Here is a 26,091-nt window from a genome sequence, read left to right on the forward strand (position 1 = left end):
ATCATATGGCTGGGCTTTACAACTATACACCCCTCCGTTTGTTTTGTTTGTAAGAGTTCTTGTAGACGGGTTACAAAGTCAAATGCATCAAATTTACCATAGTCTAGACAGAGTGCTTTATTAAGGATCTACAAAAGAGCATCATCAATCATGGAGATGACAGTAGTGAGAGTGTTTGTAGCTGGTGTGTGCACTGCACTGGGCTCGAACTGGGACTCTGTTGTAATTTAGGAACTTACCCCCCACGTCTGTGTCTTGTAGCACATTTGCATGGAATAAATGAAATTTGCGTTTCGCTCAAATTTATTGACCAAATCCTCTCGAGATATCATTAAAGCATAATGAGTCTCCATGCTGAGTAGCTAGATGAGCCTCCCCAATTTGAACCCGAAATGCTATCAGAGTCCTCATTAATGCTTTTCACTGCAGCCTCCATAATTTAGCAAGAGGAGGAACAGAAAATCAAGGACTCTTTGCGAGGAAAAAAAAAAAAAAGACCAAAATTAATGCAATGCTGATTCACACCCTGCTAATATAATTAGGCGGCCTCTGAGTTTTTGGAGAAATGACAGCGCAGACAGCTTCTGCCGTTATTCAAAATCACAGGAGGACCCGGGGGGATACGGCTGAGAGGACAGAGAAGATGACGGGGTTCTTCCGGTCTCAAAATGAGGCAAAGGTGATTCTTCAACCATGACCTACTGAAACTTTATTTATTCATTTTAAGAGGATCACATCCTAAACAAAGAGCTGAGGCACCATTTGCCTACTATGCCTTTAGGAAGCATTACATAGATAAACTGTAAACAATAACAGTGATTTTCTGTTAAAACATGTTTCTGTTTAAATAATAAATAGGGGTACAAGGCAGTCAGATAAATATTGCAAATAAGAATCAAGCAAAACCGCCTCATCTGTTACACAAATGTCCCACAAAACAAATATTTACAGTATCTGGTATATACCAGATTAATATTGTATAAACATCCGTACAATTTAATGCAACATAATATAAATGAATCCTACTTTTAGTTTATGATGCTGTTGTATTGGAACTGCATTATACTGCAAGGACTCTCTAATATTTCTAATATTTTACCAGACAAACAATTAAGTTCTAAGCAACCGGAAATAATCTTTCGATTTTAATATAGTGCTCTTAAAATATATATATTTTTATCAATGCCAACATAGTCAGTTTTTTGGTAAAGGTGGCACAGAATTGGAGCAATCCAAATAATTAACATATTTGAGATTTTATTAATACAATATTTCTGTTTTTCTGTTGTTACCCATGTGCCACACCAGTATTTTCAGGATTTGTATAATAGAAAACTAACACCATGTTCAAATCCCTTTAGTCCCTGACAGTGCAATGGCACTAGACTTCCTCTGATTAATTAACCATGGCAGCGCAGTAAGCAGTCAGTCAGTGTAGCAGCTTTATTCTGTGACAGATCCAAGTGTTATGCTTCAAATGATCCTGAACTGTGACAAAGTGATATCCAGTAACTTTCACTGAAAATAGCATTTTTGTTTGAGGAATGTCTCCACAAGGATTTCTTTGACATGGCATGTTTCAGAAACGTCAGCTGATCAGAACAATAGTCGCCTAAAGTTAGACTAAAAGAGGCAACAGTTTGGTCAACTTTCTGCTCCTGTTTCCATTTCTGATTTTGTCACAATAATAATGTTTTGATATTGGAATTCTCGTTTCCCTCGACCCCCACCGCATGAATGTCAAAGCACAGGGTTGGTTATAGCAGAAGGCCTTTGAAACAGATAGGGATTTTGGTGTCTTGCTTAATAAACTACATGATTCAAATTCCAATTTTAAGCCTGATTTAGTCATAACAACTGATTTTTCAAGGCTGTGGAGAGTCTGTAATGGTTCGTGCAAGATTGAGCAGATCAGACAGAGCTTTATCTTTCATTATTTGCATTTTTAAATTATCTTGCCTTGGATGGCCAGTAGGAGCTTTCACAATGATATCCAATATTTTTTTATTTTTACATCAGGAATGACAAATCTAAACATAATCCTGCAGCTTTAGCTTAGTTTACCTCCACACCATCAGGGGTTTACTAATAACCTTGAAGTGTTTTCCAGCATTTTTAGGAGACTTTAGCAAACTTTGTGTGGGAAGAGACTTGGTGGGATGGGTTTGTATAAAGCTAATGCCTTCAACGCCACACAGGCCCTTGAAGAATTAACTTAAACAGTAGTTCACTTCAATCTTTTCATTTTGTTGGTTGCAACGTAACAGTTGTATTGTCTTCTGAAATGTTTTTGTCCAAATGCCGGCTCAGTCTTGGAGTGGAAACACTGCAGAGAATCTGCTGGTGTGTGGTGATCACGCAGTGTGAAAACATGACCTCCCTCCTCCGCCTCTGTCTCTGTCGGTGACTCATGTTGCTTATCCTGTTGTCACCGATCTCCGACTGTGTCCTGTAAACCATTGATCTCAGCTGTTTTCCCACGTTTGATCATTCCCTCTCTCTGCCTTCACACACACACACACACAGACACACACATACAGCACATACACTTAGTGTCCACTCCTCCTAAGCACTTAAGTATTTCCTGTCAGACACACACTCATCTGGGCATTTTCCTTCTCCCTTTTCTTTTCCATGCACAGCTGATGCTGACACTGCTTTTTTGACTCATGCACCACACACTTACAAACATACACAAGTGATGGGCAGGCAGAGTAGAGAGAGAGAGAGAGAGAGAGAGAGAGAGAGAGAGAGAGAGAGAGAGAGAGAGAGAGAGAGAGAGAGAGAGAGAGAGAGAGAGAGAGAGAGAGAGAGAGAGAGAGAGAGAGAGAGAGAGAGAGAGAGAGAGAGAGAGAGAGAGAGAGAGAGAGAGAGAAGAGAGAGAGAGAGAGAGAGAGAGAGAGAGAGAAGAGTAGTGGAGAAAGAGAGGGCAAGAAAGCCAAAGAGGAAGGGATAAGAGTCTGGAACAAATGCGGAGGTGGAGGAAGGGTATGGAGAGGCTTTAAGGATAGATGTGTGGGCAGAAGAAATGAAAGGAGTGATGAAAGCAAGTCTGAGGAGTGCAGAGGCACAGACAAGCATCTTAGGAGAAGTACAGTATATCCTTACTATACTAACATTATATAATTAATAAATTGATTAAAATATTTAATCGCATGATTGTCTGTAGTTAATCAAGATTAATTGCACATTCTTTATCTAACACAGCAAACTGCAGTCCAACAGGCAACAACAGCTGTCAGTGTGTCAGTGTGCTGACTTGACAATGACTTGCCCCAAACTGCATGTGATTATCAAAAAGTGGGCATGTCTGTAAAGGGGAGACTCGTGGGTACCCATAGAAACCATTTTCATTCGCATATCTTGAGGTCAGAGGTCAAGGGACCCCTTTTAAAATCGCTATGATAGTTTTTCCTCGCCAATATTTAGCGCAGGTTTGGAGCTTTATTTAGCCTCCTTCCCGACAAGCTAGTATGACACGGTTGGTACCAATGGGTTCCTTAGGTTTTTCTAGTTTCATATGATGTCAATATCTTCGCTCGCTTTAAAACTAAGCCCGCTACAACCTCCGAATGATCAAATAGCAGCCGGGGTTGCGTTAATGCGTTAAAGAAATTAGTGGCGTTAAAACAAATTTGCATTAACGCATTATTATCACATAAACTTTGACAGCCCTAGTTAGAGGTTAGCTATCTAAATAACCATTCAAGACTTAATCTGAAAGGTCTGTTCTGTTTGTTTTCATTCTGTCTTGCGAAACACACAAACAGATGTGTAGTGGGTGTGAGGTATTTCTAGCTGGTAATTGGGTGTCCATATTTACATATGAGGTCTCTGCCGCAGTGTCACCATGGTTGCATGAGAAGCCTAGACATGTCCAAAGGTCCCAGTGAGGGTGTGTGTTTATCCACGTGTGTCTATGTGTGTGACTTGACTTGACTTGTGTGTTCCAGAAGCGCATGGCGGCTTCGGAACCTGGTGTTTCTTTTATTTCTGGGCCCATCAACAGGTTAGAGCAGCAACACAGCCCGCGTGAGACGTGCGAGGTCTTGCCTATTTTTACCGCGAGCGGTTCACAGCAACAACAGACAGTGAAAATGTTCTTTTGTCAGTATATTGACAATGCAAATGAATCACTTCAGTTTAGATATTGTGATTGAGTCACAGCCCACTTTTTTGCGCAACGCTTTCCAAGTTACAAGCTCTTTTGCAATATAGAGATGAAACCACAAAGATTTCTTCATTAGGAAATGAGTCAGCTTTTTCTTGAAAAACCTGTTGGGTTACCATGGTAATATACTCTCTTAGCACCAGCTGTATGTCAGTAGGCGCTGTGGCTTAGTTGGTTAAAGCGCCTGTTTAGTAAACAGGAGATCCTGAGTTCGAATCTCAGCAGTGCCTTTTTTATGGTCAGCACAAGGTCTCGTATGAAAACTTGAAATTAGGCATAGAAACATCTGTGTCATGTACGGCCAACTGCAGTCACTGCAATCTGGAGTACTACTATGCTTTACTCAAAGGAAATTGAGGGATTTCGACCCTGTTCAGACCAGGTATTAACATGGGGCTACTTAATCTCCAGACTATCAGACAAGGCACGCAAAGTGCATTATTTTCATACTGTTGGAGATGTGTCTGTGTTTTAGTTCTGGTGCTTTCCACGGAGCTGATAGAGCGGGGAAGTGAGATCGAATCACAAGTGGTCACTCAAGACGCACGTGGAGACACATTCTAATGCCAGGTGTGAACAGACATACTTAAAGCTGTTCACTTGTAAACTGATCACTCAGGAGGCATGTTAATGACAAGTCTGAACGGGGCCTACTGGAGTGGTATGGGGTGCTGTGGCTTAGTTGGTTAAAGCGCCTGTCTAGTAAACAGGAGATCCTGAGTTCGAATCTCAGCAGTGCCTTTTCTACGGTCAGCACAAGGTCTCGTATCAAAACTTGAAATTAGCCATAGGAACATCTGTGTCATGTACGGCCAACTGCAGTCACTGCAATCTGGAGTACTACTATGCTATACTCAAAGGAAATTGAGGGATTTCCACTCATCAAACAGAATGCCAAACATTTGCTGGTTCCAACTTCTTAAATATGAGAATTAGCTCTTTTCTTGTTTCCTATCATTATACAATAAATATCTTTGGGTTTTGGAATGTGTTCTAAAAAAAATAAGCAATTTGAACATTCCCATATCCCATTTTTCTACAGTTGAGATTGTGGATCAGGAGAAGGTGAATGTGAAGTGCTGTTCTCTCCCTGAAAAACTCCTGAGACTTAGACCCTGTTCAGACCAGGTATTAACATGGGGCTACATAATCTCTAGACTATCAGACAAGGCACGCAAAGTGCATTATTTTCATACTGTTGGAGATGTGTCTGTGTTTTTGTTCTGGTGCTTTCCACAGAGCTGATAGAGCGGGGAAGTGAGATCGAATCACAAGTGGTCACTCAAGACGCATGTGGAGACACATTCTAATGCCAGGTGTGAACAGACATACTTAAAGCTGTTCACTTGTAAACTGATCACTCAGGACGCATATTAATTCCAAGTCTGAACGGGGCCTACTGGAGTGGTATGGGGCGCTGTGGCTTAGTTGGTTAAAGCGCCTGTTTAGTAAACAGGAGATCCTGAGTTCGAATCTCAGCAGTGCCTTTTCTATGGTCAGCACAAGGTCTCGTATCAAAACTTGAAATTAGCCTTAGGAACATCTGTGTCATTTACGGCCCACTGCAGACACTGTAATCTGGAGTACTACTCTGCTATACTCAAAGGAAATTGAGGGATTTCCACTCATCAAACAGATTGCCAAACATTTCACGTAACTCAAGACGCATGTGGAGACACATTCTAATGCCAGGTGTGAACAGACGTACTTAAAGCCAGGGCTCTAGACTAACTTTTCCACTGGTAGCACTGGTGCTCCCAACTTTCTCAGTTGGTTGCACAAGCACATGATTTGGTCGCACCCTTTTTTTTGTGTTACAGCATGGTATTAATCAATGACCTTGCATGCTAATAAATAGTTGTCTTAATGTACATACCCCAGTGAAACATTGACAATGCCTCGAAACTTAATATTTGCAAAATATTTCAACTAACAAGTTTAGAGTTGCCTGCAACGGACGGACCACATTGCCTACAATAAACACACAGCATAGCGTTCCCCTCGTACCGTAACCACAGGTACTGTGTTAGCCATCGTGGCTGAAAGTGGTACTTCTTTTTCTTCACCTGTTTGTCAGCCAGTCTCTCCGTGCCTGTTGCACATTCATCATCGGTGGTGTCTGAGTTCGGCACCTCTGTTAGACTCTCCTTCACCACCAGCTTCCTCCTTTCTCTCCTCATTTTTTTTTTTTTTAAATAATCAACGATAGACCGCTTCATTTTGGTGAACAGGGAAACTTTGGCGCCCTGCAGTGTGTGATGCGCGTGAGCAGGGTCTGAAATTAACTTTTTTCCCATTAACTGTGGTTTGTTATTGCCATCTATAGTGGTTATTTGCATAAAAACATAATTATTAATTGTGATTATTTAAATATAATATGTATAATAATAATTCCCTTTCTATTAAATATTTTATATTGCTGTGAAAAAAAATAGCATTTGGTCGAAAAACAAGATTTTGCATAGGGCCCCCAAAAAGTTCGGACCGGCCCTGCTAGCTGCTCCTAAAGTTAGAGGAGCTGCTGGAGATGCTGCTGTCACGAGGAGAGACGCAGCATGTTGGTGCGGACAACATTCATTCATTGCAGCCTTGTTACCAAAAGGAGACAAAGAGAGGAGTAAGTAAGTAAATAAGTGGTTAACATCAGTAACATGATTTGAGCTGTGGCGGAGTTTTGACTCCTCGTTAACGTAACGTTATCGTCAATTCACTCACTGTGATTGCTCACGTCGGCTGCCGGCTCGTGTGTGTACGTGCGGGACGGATCGGCCGAATACAGTGTTGTATGCATGTGTGTGTTTATGTTGTCACGGAGGTTTAATAATAACGGCGCGCTACACAAAACGTGCAGTCATTTTCATCATCGAAGGTTTCCACAGAACAGAGGAGAGTGCAGGAGAGGAGGGAGAGTCTGCGCAAGTGAGGAACAGAAAGCACTGCTTTCATCTGAAATATCCAACGCTTTTACCTTTTTATCAAAATAGTAATGATCATGCACTCGCAAAATGCGACTAGGTACAAATTTGACTCGCACACGCCCAAAAAAAGGGCGCATATGCCGTCTAGAGCCCTGCTTGAAGCTGTCCACGTGTGAGCTGCAGGACGCATGTTGACTGTGACTGAACAGGGCGTGCTCGAGTGGTATGGGGCGCTGTGGCTTAGTTGGTAAAGCGCCTGTCTAGTAAACAGGAGATCCTGGGTTCAATTCCCAGCGGTGCCTTTTTCACAATTTGAGATTGTGGCTCAGGGGAAGTTGAATATGAAGTTCTCTCTCTCTCTCGCAAACTATTCTGTTTTAGGAGCATGGGGAGCACCAGCAGGATTATATCGGATATACTGTATTTCAAACCTTTTAAAATTGTATTTTTTAAAAACGTTGAAAATATCAAATATCAAAAAATCCAGTACATCAGTCATAGAACTCTCCTAAAGCCTGACATAAAGGTTCAGAAATTGTGCATTAAGCACTTAATGTTTCACTTAAACGTGGCTGTTCAGCACATTACTCGCAGATTAAACTTTATACGATAGGCCAGACAAATGCCTGACACTTACTCGATTTTCCTTTATTTTGTCATCTCTGTTTGAAAAGCAACATGTTTAAGGTGATTCAATTCAATATATTGCTTTTATGAAACTATACGTGGAGGTTGCCAACCAAAACTTCTTAATTGACCATTGACATGGCACTGTTGTTTAGTTGTTTAAAGCGACTTTGTCGTAAACAAGAGACACTAGATTCAAATCCCAGCAGTGCCTTTAAGGTTAGTGGAAGATCATGGTCATAGCAAGTAAACTACATCATTAAAGTCTGGCAACTTAAAACACTTGGTTAAATGCCTCTGCCGCAGTCGTGTGGTTGGACAAAGTTTGATATTTGCTAAGGCTCAAATGCTTTCAATTTAGGCACGCCATAAGGAAAATGTACAAAATGTAAGTAAGTAAGGCAGGAAAGTTTTTTCCCCCTGGTGCCGGGGTTCTCACTTATTACTCAAAGGTCTGCATTTGACTTTCATTTAAGGTCAGAAGTCCGGAACGATTGGCGATAACAAAATAACATAAAAAAAGGCTCTTGTATTTATAACACCAGTAGAGATACTGTAGGTATCGTTTATTGATACTCCTTATTGGTTCGGTTCTTTGTCGATACTCTTATCAGTTATTTATCATTACTAAATAATTGCTTTTTAATATATTATTTAAAACACGAACGATTTCAGAACAGGATTAGAATTTGTTTATAGTTTAAATATAACTACATGTTTCTAGAGCAGCCACAGTAATGTTACTAATGTAAACTCCTTAATTTTTCAATGGAAACAATCTAAAATGTCAATAAAATAATCACATTCTTGACTGAAATTGTTGGTTTCATGTACGTATCATAACAACGGCTTGTATATCCGCAGTCCTCGGTTTTCCAGTTTCCCTTTTTGAATGACAAATACAGACTACCGCCACCTGCTGGTAGGGAGAGGTATTTCATCTCACGCAGACGCAGAACGTCTGTGCTAACTGGTTGTCGGCTGTAGTCATTGCGGTGTGTTTGGGTGCAACTTGTGGGCCTTCATCGCTGCTAGTTCTCTGATTCCGGGTTGGTGTGTCTGTAGCATAACAGTAATCAGTTTATGGTGATGCAATATATTGCTTTTATGAAAACTCTTTTTCGAGGATACCAAGCTAAAGATCGTCCTTTCCAAGGTCATTGACAGGGCGCTGTGGCTTAGTTGGTCAAAGCGCCTGTCTAGTAAACAGGAGATCCTGCGTTCAAATCCCAGCAGTGCCTTTTATACGTCAGCATAAGTCTTGTATCAAAACTTGAAAGAAGAAAGCTCCAGTGGTGGATTGTGTACAGGAATGTGAGTGTGATTCCAAGCATAAGTGGTCACTGTTGCAGTTACTGGAGCCTGGAGTATAACCATGCTATCTTTGGGTTTTGCAATGTGTTGTTCTAACAGATAAGCAATCTGAACATTGCACTGAGGGTGAGTCTTATGGGGCGCTGTGGCTTAGTTGGTAAAGCGCCTGTCTAGTAAACAGGAGATCCTGGGTTCAACTCCCAGCGGTGCCTTTTCACAAAGTGCTATTCTCCGATGTCATCCTGAATTTACTGTAGAGGTTCTACAGATGTGGCACAGCTGAGATGCTCATTAGTCCCTGTAGTTGTATGGTTGTACTTGTATTATTTTTGTTTGGTTAAAGGCTGATTATGCATGAAACATGGTTTATTCTAACAATTTGTCATTGTTTTGTGTTGTTAATTGATTTCCAATCATAAATATATACACATATTTGCATAAAGCAAGCATATTTGTCCACTCCCATGTTGATAAGAGTATTAAATACTTGACAAATCTGACATTTTGAACAGATAAAATGCGATTAATTTGCGATTAATCACGATTAATCATACACAGTCACGCGATTAATCACAATTAAATATTTTAATCGACTGACAGCCATAGTTTGTATACAGTACAGTCATCAATTCATGATAATTAACCTTTATTTAACCTATTTCTGTTTCACACAAGAGGCTCCAGTCCACACATAACAGAACTGTGTTTGTCAGGGCTTTGTATTGCAGCATGTTGATACTGACATAAAGAATGAAAACGGCTGTCACTGCTGATCTAGTTTAGTTTGGAATTGAGGACACACATCTGTCCAACAGCAAGAAGAAAAAAGAGATTTAATGCCCCGAGTCAGCCTGAGTTCTCACATACTAACATCTGTGATCATCAAGTGTCATGTTGCAAAGCAGGGTGACTTTGTTCAACTCAGTTTGATGTGAGAGATCACATGAATGGTGCGATTATACAGAATTATTCCTTTCTGGAATAAGTCATGTTAATGTAACTATTATTAATTTAAACATCAAATTCTTTTCCAGTTTAATCCATTTATATATTTGGTTTGGGGTTTGGAAATAACCAGCAGTTAGGAACGGCACATAACTACACTGCTCAAAAAAATGAAGGGAACACTTAATCATCACAGTATAACACCAAGTCAGTTAAACTTCAGGGATATCAATCTGTCTATTTAGGAAGCACAAGTGATTGTGAATCACTTTCACCTGCTTTGGTGCAAATGAAAGTGACAACAGGTGCAACGGAGAGGCAACAGCAAGACAACCCCCAAAAAGGGAACGGTTTTGCGTGTGGTGGCCACAGACAATTGCTCTCTCCTTATCCTTCATGACTGACTCATCTCTAGTTTTGTGTTCTGCTAGTGTCCTTGTCACTACTTGTAGCATGAGGCGGTGCCTGCAGCCCAATAAGGTTGCACAGGTAGTCCAGCTCCTCCAGGATGGCACATCCATACGTGCGTTCGCAAGAAGGTTTGCTGTGTCTCCCAGCATAGTCTCAAGAGCATGGAGACTGGCCGTTGCACGAGGAGGGCTGGACAGTGCCGTAGAAAGGTGTGCATGTTTCTGACCAAAACTGTCGGAAACAGACTCCATGAGGGTGGCATGAAGGCCCGACGTCCTATAGTTGGACCTGTGCTCACAACCCAGCATCGTGCAGCTCGATTGGCATTCGCCAGAGAACACCAGAATAGGCAAGTCCGCCATTGGCGCCCCGTTCTCTTCTCTCTCGCCATAGACTGTCCAGGAGCTCGGGAGTGAATACAAGCCCGCCGGGGCTGTGATTTAAGTGTTCCCTTCATTTTTTTTAAGCAGTGTATTTAAAGCCATAGATATCAGATGGGCTTGAGTCCTTTTCCACATGGTATTCTCGCTATTTTGTGGAGCAAATGCTTGTGTTCAAGTCTCAAAAGACCTGCCCCGTGTGAGGCTCGAACTCACGACCTTCAGATTATGAGACTGACGCGCTGCCTACTGCGCCAAGGAAGTAGCCGGTTGGTCGTGCAACGAGGCCTGCGGGACATGCTGAGCATGTGTGTTTTAGCCTGCAGACTGCATACTGGAGGTCGGGGGTGGAGGTGTCTGTGTGATCAGGGGAGGGAGTGTTTCGTATTTCAGCTGACATGCTCTAGGGTGGAGTTAAACACTAAACATATTCTCTAGCCTCACGCAGTAGATCATTGACAGTTGGAAATATTGCGGATTTGTGTGCAGGATTTAAACGGACTTGTTCAGTCATTCAACATTTCTCATACCTCTCTTTAGCTGGAGCCAGAAGGTTTAACACAAAATGAGGCCTTGAGAAACATTTGACAAGAAGCACTGTCCTATTTGTTTGGGCTGTAATTAGCATAGAGAGAATTGGCAGTAATTATGCTGTCTACACTTACAGTAAGTGTGGAGAATACACAGAAAGGAAGTGTGTCTTCCTTTCTGTGTATTCTCCCACTGTCTCTCTTCCCTTCTCTGTCCGCCTGTGGTCCCTGAGTTTGTTTTTTTAAACAGCATTGGTTTGGTGAGTTGAAATTATAATAAAATGTAGTACTACAATAAAAAAACATGGACTTTCTTATTATTGCAGTACTACATAAAAAAACATGGCATTTGTTATTATTTTTTCATTGCTTTGATTGCGGGATGCCTGGAGCCGGTAAAACCTGTTTCTTCTTGCATTGTGAACTTAAGTTGGTGAAATGTAATTCAATTGTCCAAACAAATATAGACTATCTCTTGTAACTGATAATAATCAATAACAGCAATTATCCAAAATAGGCAGTCCTTGTCTCTGTCATGTTTTAATTCCCCCAAATCCAAGTCTCTTGTGTGTGCCAGTACCAGTCATACAAGTCTGCCCAATCTGTATTATTCCCCACATAATACAGATCTCCGGTCTGAATTATTATTTATTTTTTTTCAACAAAAAAAAAACCTGTCCAAGGCTTCTTATCAAGCCCTTAACAAGTGATTGAAATGGGAGTTCCCAAGTGGGCTAGTGAGTCCTAAACATTTGCATGTAAATGAACAAAAAGAGATGCTAATGATTAGGTTATTTCTGAAACTACTTCCACACAATGCTTACATTTACATGTGAAAACGACTCCCATCCACACTAAAAAAAAACAGAACAATAGGAAAATGGCTTGATCTCTTCTTCTTCCGATCAGTTGACACCCAACAAAGTTGTACCTTACAGTCATGATTTGGTCTACATAAGTCTTGAAGGGCTAAACCTTTCCATGATGACTTACATTGTGTGTGAATGTAGCTGAAAACAAGTTGTTCCTATTGACACGTTTCTATTTTCAAACAAGTTTTAAAAAGTGATTTCTACATGGCTCAGGAATGATACCTGTCAATCAAAATAAACAGTAAATCTGGTTCTGCTGCACTTTGATGTTATCAAATCATTATTTTATGCTGTCAAGTCTTTTGACAACATTAAAACTTTCATTAACATTCAAGTCTAATAACACCAGCCAGAAAGCCCAGTACCTGGTGCTCTAACTACATTTTCCCTAATTTCTCAAATTCTTTGTAACAGTAACAGCAATCTGTTTATGGTGATGCAATCCAATGCAATATATTGTTTTTATGAAAACTGTTTTCAAGGTTGCCAAGCTAAAGATCGTCCTTTCAAAGGGCATAGCCGTGGGTCTGTGGCTTAAGTTGGTTAAAGCACCTGTCTAGTAAACCCAGCAGTGCCGTTAGACCTTGATAAGTATTGTTTTAAATTGCTGCTCTTGTCTTTAGCCTTTGGTAATCCAAAAACATGTTAACAACATACTCCAGTGGTCTGTGGCAGTGATGGGTTTTGACTAGGGCTGTTAATCGATTGAAATAAAGGGGAGACTCGTGGGTACCCATAGAACCCATGTTCATTCATATATCTTGAGGTCAGAGTTCAAGGAACCTCTTTGAAAATGGCAATGTCATCCAAGTTTGGAGCGCAAGTTGTGAAATTAGTGGCATTAAAAGGAATTTGCGTTAATGCGTCATTATCGGGTTAACTTTGACAGTACTAGGTTTGGGCGGTGAATTTTATCTTAGGTAGCAATAGCAGTTGCTGTGGCTTAGTTGGTTAAAGTGCCTGCCTAGTAAACAGGAGATCCTGGGTTCAAATCCCAGCGGTGCATTTTCTAAAGCCAACACAAGTCCTGAAACTTGAAAGAAGAAAATTCCAGTAGGGGATTAGGCACATGAACATTTGTGTGATTCCAATCAAAATTGGTTAATTGCAATCACTGAAATCTGGAGTGTTGCCATGCTGAACTAAAAGGAAATTGGATTTCCATTATCAAACAGAAATGCCAAATATTTGCTGGTTTCAGCTTCTTATAGGATAACTATGCCCATTTTCAAAATTAATACATGTTCATTACTATTCCTATGGTCTAAGACAGTCAAAACATATCAGTAAACATGAACAACTATTTCCCAAATCCAAAAACTAGAGTGCTAAAACTCAAATGTGATGTAATCAAGTATAACATCTGGAACTGCTCCATAGACAATGAATAGATGACACTGAGGGGAATACTATATAGTATATGGGAACATTTTCTGTTTCACAACTGAGAACACTACAGTAGAATAAAGCTCATTTGGGTATAAAAAAGAAATCAAACATTCTGTGGCTCCACTAAATCCGTCTCCCATTCATTGTCTACGGGGCAACTCCACACTTTATACCCTATGACATCACAAGTTTAAGACTTACTTCTCTGGTTTCTTGCTTTGAGAGAGAGTAGTTCATGTTCACAAACATTGATTGAACTTTCCTTGACCATGGAAATAACATATTGGAATTCTTAATTTGGATTGTGTTCCCCTTTAAATGTGAGAAATACTTTCTTTTGGAAAAAGTCAGTACCTATGAGGCGCTGTGGCTTAGTTGGTAAAGCGCCTGTCTAGTAAACAGGAGATCCTGGGTTCAAATCCCAGCGGTGCCTTTTCTACAGTGCAGTTGTGCTTGGTGATTTGGTTGTGATTGTGGATCAGAGGGTGAAAGTGAAGTACTGAAAGAAGTCTGAGACTTACAAACTGTATTCTCCAATATCCATGCTACCATACTATGTAGCAGGCCAGAAAAAGATTTAGTATGTCCCAAGACACAGTATGTCAAATGCACCATGCCAAAAATACCAGGATGTCCCGCATACGGTCGCAGTTTGCAGTGTGCAAGCCAGCTATTCTGAACCACAATCCTCACAGCGAATATATGAGCAAGAGGGTCAAAGTTCAAGGCACAATGTTATGACGAAGTAGTATGTCCCCATTTTATGCATACTGCATGCAACAGTACGAACTTTGTAAGGGCAGCTGCAGAAAAAGTATGCGATTTGGAACGCAGCCTAGCTTCCATCCACAATGCATTGTACCTCCACTTATCGATATCAAACTCAACCTCTGTGCAAATGTAAACGCCTTGATAGTGGAGGACAAAATGATGTACAGAAAAATGTAAAACTGATTCTGATTTTAATAAGATTAGTCAACTTTTGTGGCGTTGTAGGTCTCAAACTTCTTGTCCAGTAATTCTCTAATTCCTGTCTAGTAAACAGGAGATCCTGGGTTCAAATCTCAGCAGTGCCTTTTCTACAGTTGTTGAGATTGTGGATCAGGGGAAGGTAAATGGGAAGTGCTGTCCTCGGCAGTGCCCAGGAGGCGAACTGGCACCTCTCCAGCTACCAGTCCACACTCCATACTTGGTCCATGCGGGGACTTGAACTGGCAACCCTCCGGTTCCCAAGCCAAGTCCCCTCAGACACAAGACGTATTAAAAACTGCATCAGAAACAATCACTTCTCTAAAAAAAGATCCAATGATTACAAAATCACCCAGCGGTGTGAGACGTTGAAGTTTTAAAGTCCTTTATAATTCATTCCAGTCCTCAAGAGTCAGGTAAAACTGTGATTTAATTTTAGAAGAGACCATTCTACTTTTTTCATATAATACAAAATGATGGGTATGATACAGTATTATGTCAAAATATGCAGGTAAACTGTTTGTGCACCTGGTGTCATCATCATCTCCAGTATACATGCTGCTTTGTTCATTCGGTAAACAGTACATTTATCTGTCTGTGTAATCGTATACCTTATGTTATGTTTTTCATTCTGCACATTCCTGGGCTGTGATAAGAGCTTCCACTGTCTTTGCTGTCAGGATGTTGTGTGATGTAGAGATGGCAAGGGGAACATTTTGTGGGTCAGAACGTGCATCAGTCTGGCATTAAGAGACAGAAAAGTCCACGTCTGAGACGTCTGAGGAGACCAAACATGATTGTCACGCTTTGCTGCTTTTTTTATTACAGTACAGAAACTATTAATGAAAAAAAAATCAGATTTATATATTCTTCCTCCTATGTGTATACATCTATACAATATACTTTGGTTTGTCTCACAAATGACAATAACTTGTGAGCTGCTGGTTGAATTTATAACAATTATTTAATATTACATATAATAGTCACCCCCTTCAGACACTTGAACAAATCTCTGTCTCTTTCTCTCTGTAGGACCTACAGTCTGAAGAAGGGACAGCTGGAGAGGGACTATGCACAGGTAAGACTGGCTGGACTCTTGTTGAATACGTGAATCAAACAAATATCAGTACATCAGTCTTAGAACTCTCTTAAAGCCTGGCCCAAAGGTTTAGAAGTTGTCCATTACTGTAAGCACTTCATATTTTAAGTACATCTTTATTATTAACAGATGAAAGCCATTGTGCTCTTCCTCCATTTTCTTTTATTTTGTAATTTCTGACTTAAAGGCACTCTGTTTGTGGTGAGTCAAAACAATGTATTGCGTTTATGAAATTCGATTTTGAGGTTAACATCCTGATGACTGCTTTTTGTCAGCCCATTCATATGGCGCCCAGGCTTGTTTTTTGTTTGTTTTGGAGTTTTTCAAGCCATTGTTTATAGGACAGTGGATAGTCTAGAAAGGGGGAGAAAGAGGAGGTGACATGTGGAAAGGGCCGCAGGTTGGATTCAAACCCAGGCCTGCAGCGGTTAGGAGTAACTTTATGGGCGCCTGCTCTACCAACTGAGCTATGGCGTCACCTGGTGCCCAGGCTTAGTTGGTCAAACTGCTTTCTAGTAAACAGGAGATCCTGGGTTCAAATCCCAGCAGTTAATTTTCTACGGTTAGCTCAAGTCTCGTATCAAAACTTGAGAGAAGAAAGCTGCAGCGGGGGGATTAGGTACAGGAACATTTGAATGCTGGAGTACTACTATCCTAAACTCAAAGGAAATTGATGGATTTTCATTATCTAACAAAATTGCCAAACATCTGCTGTTTCCAACTTCTTAAATGTGACAATTTGCTGCTTTTCTTGTTAATGTATATCATTGAACACTGAGTTGAGTTTTGGAATGTGTTGTTCCAACAAATAAGTGATTGTCACATTGCTCAGTGATGAGGAGTCCTATGTGGCGCTGTGGCTTAGTTGGTAAAGCGCCTGTCTAGTAAACAGGAGATCCTGGGTTCAAATCCCAGCGGTGCCTTTTCTACAGTCTAGTGCAGTTGTGCTTGAGGATATCAAACTGTAATGTTGTGCAATTGTAAATGCTTTGATGGGGTCAGGATGAGATAAGTCAACTTTTATGGCCTGAGATCATACTTGTAGGCCCAAGACGTCTTGAGAGTTAACATGTTGTGGATCATACTTCTATTCTGTTTTTAGGAGCACTGGGGGAGTCCCAGGAGGATTATAGAGCACATAGTGTATTTCAAAAAGTTGTAGTTAGGTTGTTGGTTTTGGGCAAATGTTCCCAGCAGGCCTGTAGCTAGCTTTGAGAATGCTGAGATCATGTCCTTGGTATTTTCAATGGGAATTTCTTTACTCAGTCTATAATATTAAATAAGTTGAAATCAACTACAGCTCCCTCAATGCATTTTGGCAAGAAACATCCAATCACCAAGCTTAAAAATCTGTCACCTTATGGTTGTTTTACAGCCTAAATCAGTTGACTGTTAAACCGTTGAATATCTCAAACAAATGTCAGTACATCAGTCTTAAAACTCTCCTGAAGCCTGACCTAAAAAGTTCAGAAGTTGTGAGATAAACTTGGCTGTTTAGCACATTACTCGCAGATTAAACCTTATAAGATAGGCCAGACAAAAGCCTGACACTTTGTCAGAATCAGAATCTGGTTTATTGCCAAGTACGTTTCACGTACAAGGAATTTGCATTGGTGTATTGGTGCATAACATAAACATAGTAAGGGAAAATTGAATTACAAATTAAAGTAAGTACAAAAATAAAGAAACATAAATATAGCATTGAAGAAAATTACAATAATAATATAAAGAAATACTATAAAAATGACGCACAATATATCTGAATTATTGTTGTATTATGCAAAATTGAAATGTACAAAGGTTCACTTTATACAAAGAATGTGCAATGTACAGGGAAATAGTCCCAATGATGTGCGTTAATGTAACACATATAGACAGACGTGAAGACGTTAATGTAACATGTAGTGTGTATGGGAGGGGATAAGAGGCCATATCAGTTGGGGTCCCGGGCCTTATTGATGAGGCCAGTTGCGGATAAAAATAAACTGTTTTTGTGGCGTGAGGTTTTGGTCCTGATGGCAGTCTTCAGGAAATCCACAACCATCTCCATTGTCTTCAGAGCATTGAGCTCCAAGTTGTTCTGTCTGCACCAGGTCACCAGATGGTCAATCTCCCACCTGTAGGCGGACTCATGATGGCGGTGTCCGTGAGCTTGACAGACTGGTGACTGGAGCAGCTGTTGGTGTACAGGGAGAAGAGCAGAGGGGAAAGAGCGTAGCCTTGAGGGGAACCGGTGCTGATGGTCCAGGAGTCTGAGAAGTGTTTCCCCAGCTTCACGTGCTGTTTCTTGTCAGACAGGAAGTCTGTGATCCACCTGCAGGTGGGGTCAGGCACATGTAGCTGGGAAAGCTTGTCCTGCAGCAAAGCCGGAGAGCTTTCTTTTATGAGACTTTATTTTGAGGTTGCCAACGGAAACATTGCATCTTAATTGTCCATTGACATGGCGCTGTGGCTTAGTTGGTTAAAGTGCCTGTCTCGTAAACAGGAGACCCTGGGTTCAAATCCCAGCAGTGCCTTTTCTACAGTTTGTAGTTGAGGAGATTGTGGGTGATGGAAAGGGATATGTGAAGTATCAAACAAATAGCAGCGCATCAGTCTCAACTCTCCTAAAGCCTGGCCACAAGGCTCACAAGTTGTGCATTAAGCACTTGTTTTCAGTTGAACTTGACTGTTCAGCACATTTATTACAGATTAAACTTAAACTGTTAAATGAATGCTTAAGGGTTATTTGTCTCAGGCGACTGGCCAGTATGTGAGAAGCCGAACACATCAGAGGAGATTAAAAAAGTGAATGGTTGTGAAACGTTTGAATGAAAGTATTGAGCTATAGTTGAGTCAAACTTAAACTGCCACTTTGCTTTTTGCTTGAGGCCTCAAGCAGCAAAAAAAATTGGCAAAGCAGAACTGATCGTTTGCAAACCCCTTGAAATGCCCTCATGCAATTAGAGCACTTTTGATGCCGACAGCATGCTCTAATACCATTTTAAGATGGGGTCCCTTTTTATGAGTGAACATTTAATTTCATAAAATGCTTTGTTTTCTTCCAGTATATATTCAGACAAACTCGGCTGCATCACATGGATACATTTTATTTTGGTACTTCAATTTTCAGTCAGTCCCTATAGCTTTGTTTACATTTAACTGTCAAGCGAATTTTGAGCAAACTTTTGAAATGTCGTAACAAAAGAACTGCAAATTAGGCCCGTTTCCATTAACAGGTCTGGAGCGAATAAATCTGGCTAAATCAGTGTAGTTTGGTCAGAAATTGACGCTATAGGCTACGCACGGCTGTAATCCACCAGTAAACAGAGTAGAAGAAGTAGAGGTTGCAAACCAGAAATAAAACATGTCGGCTTGGCCATCTAACCATACAAGACAAAAATGTAGAGAGGTCTTCAGGAATTTGTTCAATTAGGTTAAAAGTTTAAATTGTTATTTCATGTCAGCTAGTACTGGCCATGTTTCATGTTGTCCGAAGACAAAGACAAGAATTCACGAGTTACGGGAATAACCAAGAAGATGCCGACAGCTGATCGGTCACGTGAGTTAAATGTTCGCTACGTCAGTCTTTATTCAGCAAAGATGTTTCCATAACATATTAAGCGCATCAGCTCTTTTTTGACAAGGCAAACCCCACCTCAAAGGAGCGTAAAAACTTTTTTTTGCAATTGAAAGAAGTTTTTTTCTAATGCGTGACTCAAAGTGCGAATAAGGATATGTGAATGGAAATGCGGCTACTGTGTCTCTTCTTGTGTGCATGTAAGGGAAGTACATCCTGTGCTGCCAACTTGGGCCAGGTGCTTTGCAAAAATGAGACCTGCTGACTTATTTTTTATTCATTCTTCAAATGCATGAAAGTTCACACATGTGCTGCAGGCCACATTTGGTTTCACTTCCCATATTCCTGTTTGGTTATTCGCAGATGTTTCAGTGTTTCTTTCTCCCTCTTTCTTTCAGGCATTCTTTGTTCCTGTTTTCCAGATATATGAAATGCTGCATAGTAATCATGAATCTCGTAATTTGGAGACAGCAACAGATTTCTGCATGTAAATAAGCCCTATATCCACTCAGCACTAGATGTAGCTATTTTTCAGTGTATATTGCTTTGTATTTTTGCCACTTGACAATTCTACCTATCAGCCCTAAATGATCTGAGTGGACTTCTTTAACAAGCAGGATTTCAATCTCGCAACTTCCACTCCCAAACCAACAGATGGTCTGATTTGTGTTGGTTCAAACAGCGAATTCACACGATCTCTCTTCCTCTTTTTCTTACAGAGCGCTTAAAGCCAGGTGGGCCTAAATAACAGAGGTTAAGCTCCTAAGGCTGGAGTACTCATTCAGTAGCTTTGTACAATGTTCTTCGATTTTATATACAGATGGTAATAGGCAGATTAATTGACAATGAAAATAATCGTTATTTACATTTGCTACTGGTCTTACATCAAGGAAAAAGTTGCTTGTCTAGACTGCTTTAGTATATTTTCAGTAGGGCTGTCAATCGATTCAAATATTTAATCGTGATTAATGGCATGATTGTCTATAGTTAATCGTGATTAATGGCATGATTGTCTATAGTTAATCGTGATTAATGGCATGATTGTCTATAGTTAATCGTGATTAATCGCAAATTATTTGCATATTTTTAATCTGTTCAAAATGTACCTTAAAGGGAGATTTATCAATTATTTAATACTCTTATCAACATGGGAGTGGGCAAATATGCTTGCTTTATGCAAATGGATATATATATATTTATTATTGGAAATCAATTAAAAACATAAAACAATGACAAATATTGTCCAGAAACCCTCACAGGTACTGCATTTAGCATAAAAAATATGCTTGAATCATAACATGGAAAACTGCAGCCCAACAGGCAACAACAGCTGTCAGTGTGTCAGCATGCTGTCTTGACTATTACTTGCCCAAAACTGCATGTGATTATCAAAAAGTGGGCATTTCTGTAAAGGAGAGACTCGTTGGTACCCATAGAACCCATTTTCATTCACATATCTTGAGGTCAGAGTTCAAGGAATCCCTTTGAAAATGACCATGATGCCAACATTTACATGGTTGGTATGGTACCAATTCCTTAGGTTTTTTATAGTTTCATAGGATGCCAGTATCTTCACTCTACCTTTAAAACTGAGCCCGCTACAACCTAAATATTGCATTAACGAGTTATTATCGTGTTAACTTTGACATTCCTAATTTTCAGATTTTACTTTTCAGGCAATGAAATTGAATCGCATTGAGTTAAGTTAAGGATTGTCGAAACAGAGCTTTTGATCCCTTGAAACTGAGAATGATTTCAAGCTACAGTGCTGTATCATCAGCTACATCATCAGTATTCAGACTTGAGGGAGCACATTTGCAAGTGTTTGTATTTCTAAACATGGTGCGCAGGAATGACTGCTTCCTACCATGAAATTATTTTTACCCATCAGACAGCCTCTGTGTAGTGTGCTGCAGATTTGTGAGGATGCACAAAACCAAAAATACATTTCCCAGTAGACGGCTATGTCAGCATACCCCTCTCACTAAGCATTAGTTGAACGGCGTCTACGTATGGAAACCAAGCAGTGCCTGCCGCAAACACTGAAAGATTTTTATTGTATTTTGATGCTGCTGAGCTTAAGCTCCCCGCACATGCACATACAGACACCCTGAGAAACGCTCTCAGCTGCAAAATCCTCCTGTAGCTTAATGAAAAACATTTGAATACATTACCGATCCAGCTCTTAACTACATATTAACATACAAATATTCACTCTATGCTGTCCACACGCAAATAGCTCTTATTTTATAGCCCAAGTATCCTGATAGTACACATGAGAGGATGAGATTAAGAGAGTGAAGATGTGCAGAGATTGGAGAAAAGTGCTTGTTTGTGTGTGTGTTTGAGCGTGTGCGTCTTCATTTGCATGTGGTTTGAATGATTAAGTGTGGGTTTCCTGTGGTCAACCCCTCTGGTTTCAGACACTCATTATCTCCCCCTCTCCCTCACTGCGTCTTGCTTTCTCTCTATCTCTCACTATTCTCCCTCAGCACTGTCTTGTTCACCTTAGAAATAGAGGTTGCCTAGCAACAATCCCCCCCTTATTCAGTAGGACAATGGATCCCCTCCTAATTGTAGGCGTGTGCACGTATGTGTGTTCATTAATGTTGGGGAATGTCTGAGTGCAGTGTTTTTTTTTGTGGATGAAGGGGAAATAAATAAGCAAACTAATTATTCGTTCCCCTTATTGTTATTAAAATAGCATTTTATTATGGCACGTCTGCCCTCGCCTCTTGTTTCTCTTTCCACTACACACTCAGGTAGTCGACCACTGGCGGAAACTCACCTCACTCATCGGCCCCCTCCTGGCGATACACACAGAAATCCAGCCACTCAGCTGGTCCAACAGAGAGACGGACAGAGAAAGTGAGAGGAAGACGGAGGGAGGGCGCAGGCTGTAAGGGAACAGACAGAAAAAGACATGAGCATTTAACCAACTAGAGCAAAAGAGCACAGAGGTGGTGTCGAAAGGACAACAGAGCGAGAAAGAAAGTGACTGTTCTGTAACCTTTGTCCTTTCACTGTGTCAGACCCTGTGTGAAGGAGTCGCACGCCACAATTACCAGCCGCCAATCAAACGCTGCATGATCTCTGTGTGTGTGTGTGTGTGTTATGCATGTGAGTGTTCGCTATTTGTCCTGTATTTACACTCCCACGATCAACATTGCTGGAATAGTTTTAGGCTGGGGTCACCCTTCACTGTACTGCCCAAAAAGGCCAGCCTGCTGGGGCTGTCGCTGTGTGTCGGCGTCCCTCTGCGCACCCGTAGTGCAATGTTACATGTAAATCAGCCTTAACATTATGGGTGTTTTTTCATGGTCTGTAACATCTCTGAATAAAATGTGAATTTCCAGGTTCAATTTATGCATCAGTTCAGAAATAGACTACCCACAAGATGATAATCCGCAAACAAAACACACTCAAAACAGAGCTCTTCAAAATTCTTATTACATTCTCTCCTCTCCTCTCCTCTCTTCTCCTCTCCTCTCCTCTCCAACTTGTCTTTTTCCCTTCTTCATCTCCTCCTCTGTCTGTATTCTTCTCTCCTCTTCTTCCTTCCATACATTGGCACATAACAATAACTCATGCACACATCCATTAAAGGGACAGTGTGTAGGATTTGCTGAAATCTAGTGGTGTGGTTGCAGATTGCAACCAACTGAGTACCCTTCCGCTCACTCCTCCCTTTCCAAGACTGCGGTAACGTGAGCCGCCGAGTGCATCCTTACAATAATAACACTACTTTAGGAGCAACGGAAGTCAGACGGCGGCTGGTGGTACCATGGTTTTGCACTCTGCGGCTCACATTATCGCTGTTTCACAAGCATGTCGGCAACAACTACGGTGGCCTTCAGGTAACATAAAAATGTGAAAGGCTCTCACTTGAGACAGACCAGCAACATGGTGGACTCCGTGAAGAGGACCTGCTCCCTATGTAGACATGAACGGCTCATTCTAAGCTAACAAAAACACAACGATTCTTAGTTTCAGGTGATTATACACTAATGAATACATAGTTATGAATATTATATTCCGTTTCTGCTAATAGATCCCCCAAAATGTTACACACTGTTCCTTTAAGTATCCAATATGGCACCAATATTTGATCTACAGTGACAGGGTTAATAGAAGGGTAAAGTAGTCTGAGAACAGAGAGAGAGATGGTGATGAGACTGTAACGATTTCTCTTTTATCTTCCTGTTCTCTCTCTCACACATAAACACACTTACATAGGATCCCACGCAATACATTTTTACAACACGTCATTGCTGTCTGTTACTATCTTTTAAACAAAAGCATCACAGCTCTGTCTCCCTCCTCTTCCATTCACCCGTCCTCTTACTTATCCCCCGTCTTTACCTGAGCTTACTCTGCAGATGCGGATGTCAAAGACGTCCTAGCACAACTTGCACACACACACACGTTAACGAGGCAGAGAAGTGCAGACGGGGAAGAGCCGGGGGAGAGAAAATCCAGTATATTGATTTGGGAGGAAGTTGAGAAAGTAAAGGGGTTGAAAAGGCAGACACACAAAGGCAGGAAGAAATCCGAGAGAGAGACAGCAGATAGAAAGTGAGCGAAAGTGACTGCGCCAGAGACAGCAGAAATAATAAGTGAGTGGAGGAGCGAGAGTAAACAGAAGTATCAAGGTGACTGTCTGCGGAGTTCTTTGGCAGGATGTGCAGCAGTGACTAATGGATGGAAGGAGCAGAGTTATGAAGGGATGAATGAAGCATAGACACTGGCTGACAGTCGCTAGTAAATTATGATTCTAACAACATCCTCAACTTTCATTCTTTATTTCCAGTTTACACTGAATCAGTAGCTGTTGTTTGGGCTGTTGAATCTGCCTGGGTTTGGTAAAATGAGAGAACAAGCTAACAGTAAACATGTCATCCTGCATAAAATACAGTCGCCTGAGGCCAATGAGTAACAATTATGTCACCTTCTTTTGACCTGTAATTGTAGTGTCTCCCATGGACTTATCTGTAATTTAGAAAATCCCAGAATGCAGCTGTGAACACACAAATGAACTCACAGAAACCGCTCCTACAAAATGAAAGGCCACAGCTTACTAACTGGCATGCTTAAAATACACAATATTCAACCATAATCAGCCTCTCTTCCTTTTCCTCTTTTACTTTTTCTTTGTCTGTCAACCCCAGGATATCCTGCTGTTTGGGCACCCTGTTTGCCACTCTGATCACAAAAACAGGATGTGTGAGTGTGTCACTGTATGTGTGTGTGTGTATTACATGAAAAGGAGCAGTTCCACCTCACCCAGACCACACATGAAGGGCAAAGGAGAGAGACAGAGTTGCCATAGTAACGCGCTGTTCAGGTGGTTGTCAGGTGATGACAGCATAGAAAGGAGGATGGAGGGATGAGAAGAGAAGGGGGCTAGGGAGAGACATATAGGAAGATGTAGGAGAGAGTAAAGAGGGAAAGCTAGTAGAGAGAGCCAGTGAGGGAAAATGAAAGAGCATCAGCAATCGTCCCAGGTCGGCCAACAACACCTCAGCTGTCACAAATCAGTCACTCGGTGTGCTTCTCGCCATTCAGTCATTGCCAAGTTGAGCTGTCATTGCCCTCGTTTAGATAACAGGTCTGTCAGGAGTCAACAGGAGGCTTTAAATTGTGTGCTGTCAATTGATGTCGCTGTAATTGTTCCTCCTGTCCATGCTGGCTGTGAAAAAATCCCTTCCTAAGCAGGGATCAACATTAAGGATTGCCCGCTTGCCCGGGACAAGTAAAATGCCACGTCAGGCTAAATCTCATTTGTCCGATAAGGCAAGTGGTAGAAATCATTAGACGCTCATTTTTTTCCGGATCTGATAGTGGAAGTAGCGAAGGAGTAAGCCATCTCGCTTCCTTCAAAAACGGTGGCAGGTAAAGACAAAGTTTATGAGCTGAAGACTTCAACAGTAGAATTTACTGTGAATTAATTTGACACTATAGGCTGACTAGTATCAGAAATGTTCTGCACATAAATAGTAGGCTCCATTAAGAGTATTTAGGATGAAAACGGCATTGTTTTTATTAATTCATTCATTCATTCATTTATTTTATTTGCCGGCCCACCGTAGCTCTATTTGCCCATAGTGAAAATGGAAAGTTGCAGCTCCTTGTCAAATACCGACTCTTTGTCACAGCTGTCGGTGTGTGATACCGCCACACAAGTCACCCTTTATCAACGGTTTTGAGACTTACTGGGTTTTCCATTAACACTTGCTGTGGTGATGTAGTTTAAAGAGTGAAAAGAGGAGACCACTGTTCACATATCACGTGCGTTAAGTTTCACTTTCACGTTACAATCAAGTTGTTGGTGTCCCGTGTTCACAACGTTCAGTTTCATTTTCACTTCACAAATGTAGTAGTTTTAAGCCCAACCATGTAGTTTTTTCCTAAACCTAACTAAGCAGTTTTGTTGCTTAAACCTAAAATGACGCCAAGGGGCATGACAAAGCGGCAGTGTGTGACGAGTTGGGATGAGAATGTGTTGAAAGTTCATAAAACGGGGCCTTGATCGAGATATAAATTCATAATGCACAGATTAGCCTACAGCGACCGATAACTCCTTTAATGTTGTTTTGAATGATCCTGATGAATAACAAGTCAACTGGCTGAAGGACATGCTCTTAGTGTCCACTAGGGGTCACTAATGAGGGCTAATCCCAGATGTCCAACTGGACCAACCTCAGGATACAGTATCTGGTGTGATTGTGCTGTTGATGAATTGATAGGGAGCAGTGTGGTGTGGAAGTCAAGCTGTCAAATCTGTCCTCCTGTCAGCCAGCCAACTCACAGTCAGTGGCTGCCTCCGCTGTCAGTCACTGTCCTCATGTAACCCCCCCCAAGAAACACGCACGCACACACATTTTACACACAAATGATCCCTGTTTAT

At 41.0% G+C, this 26,091-nt stretch overlaps 1 protein-coding gene and 9 non-coding genes across 15 annotated transcripts in view; all 10 read left to right on the forward strand.

The window, feature by feature from the left end:
- Positions 1–26,091, forward strand: part of fchsd2 (FCH and double SH3 domains 2) — a 74,383-nt gene that overhangs the window by 9,391 nt on the left and 38,901 nt on the right. For all 6 annotated transcript variants that reach the window (XM_074641887.1, XM_074641890.1, XM_074641891.1 and 3 more), the window contains exon 3: positions 15,559–15,604. In XM_074641887.1, the coding sequence (XP_074497988.1) occupies positions 15,559–15,604 (46 nt within the window). The remainder of the gene's footprint in view (positions 1–15,558; positions 15,605–26,091) is intronic.
- trnat-agu (transfer RNA threonine (anticodon AGU)) lies at positions 4,328–4,401 on the forward strand. Its single transcript has one exon. It is a non-coding gene; the product is annotated as a tRNA-Thr (tRNA).
- Positions 4,839–4,912, forward strand: trnat-agu (transfer RNA threonine (anticodon AGU)). The gene has a single exon. It is a non-coding gene; the product is annotated as a tRNA-Thr (tRNA).
- On the forward strand, positions 5,585–5,658 carry trnat-agu (transfer RNA threonine (anticodon AGU)). The gene has a single exon. It is a non-coding gene; the product is annotated as a tRNA-Thr (tRNA).
- trnat-agu (transfer RNA threonine (anticodon AGU)) lies at positions 7,319–7,391 on the forward strand. The gene has a single exon. It is a non-coding gene; the product is annotated as a tRNA-Thr (tRNA).
- On the forward strand, positions 8,884–8,957 carry trnat-agu (transfer RNA threonine (anticodon AGU)). Its single transcript has one exon. It is a non-coding gene; the product is annotated as a tRNA-Thr (tRNA).
- Positions 9,170–9,242, forward strand: trnat-agu (transfer RNA threonine (anticodon AGU)). The gene has a single exon. It is a non-coding gene; the product is annotated as a tRNA-Thr (tRNA).
- Positions 13,918–13,990, forward strand: trnat-agu (transfer RNA threonine (anticodon AGU)). Its single transcript has one exon. It is a non-coding gene; the product is annotated as a tRNA-Thr (tRNA).
- Positions 16,476–16,548, forward strand: trnat-agu (transfer RNA threonine (anticodon AGU)). The gene has a single exon. It is a non-coding gene; the product is annotated as a tRNA-Thr (tRNA).
- On the forward strand, positions 18,068–18,141 carry trnat-cgu (transfer RNA threonine (anticodon CGU)). Its single transcript has one exon. It is a non-coding gene; the product is annotated as a tRNA-Thr (tRNA).

The sequence above is a fragment of the Sebastes fasciatus genome, chromosome 7 (assembly GCF_043250625.1).
Source record: "Sebastes fasciatus isolate fSebFas1 chromosome 7, fSebFas1.pri, whole genome shotgun sequence".
NCBI lineage: Eukaryota > Metazoa > Chordata > Actinopteri > Perciformes > Sebastidae > Sebastes > Sebastes fasciatus.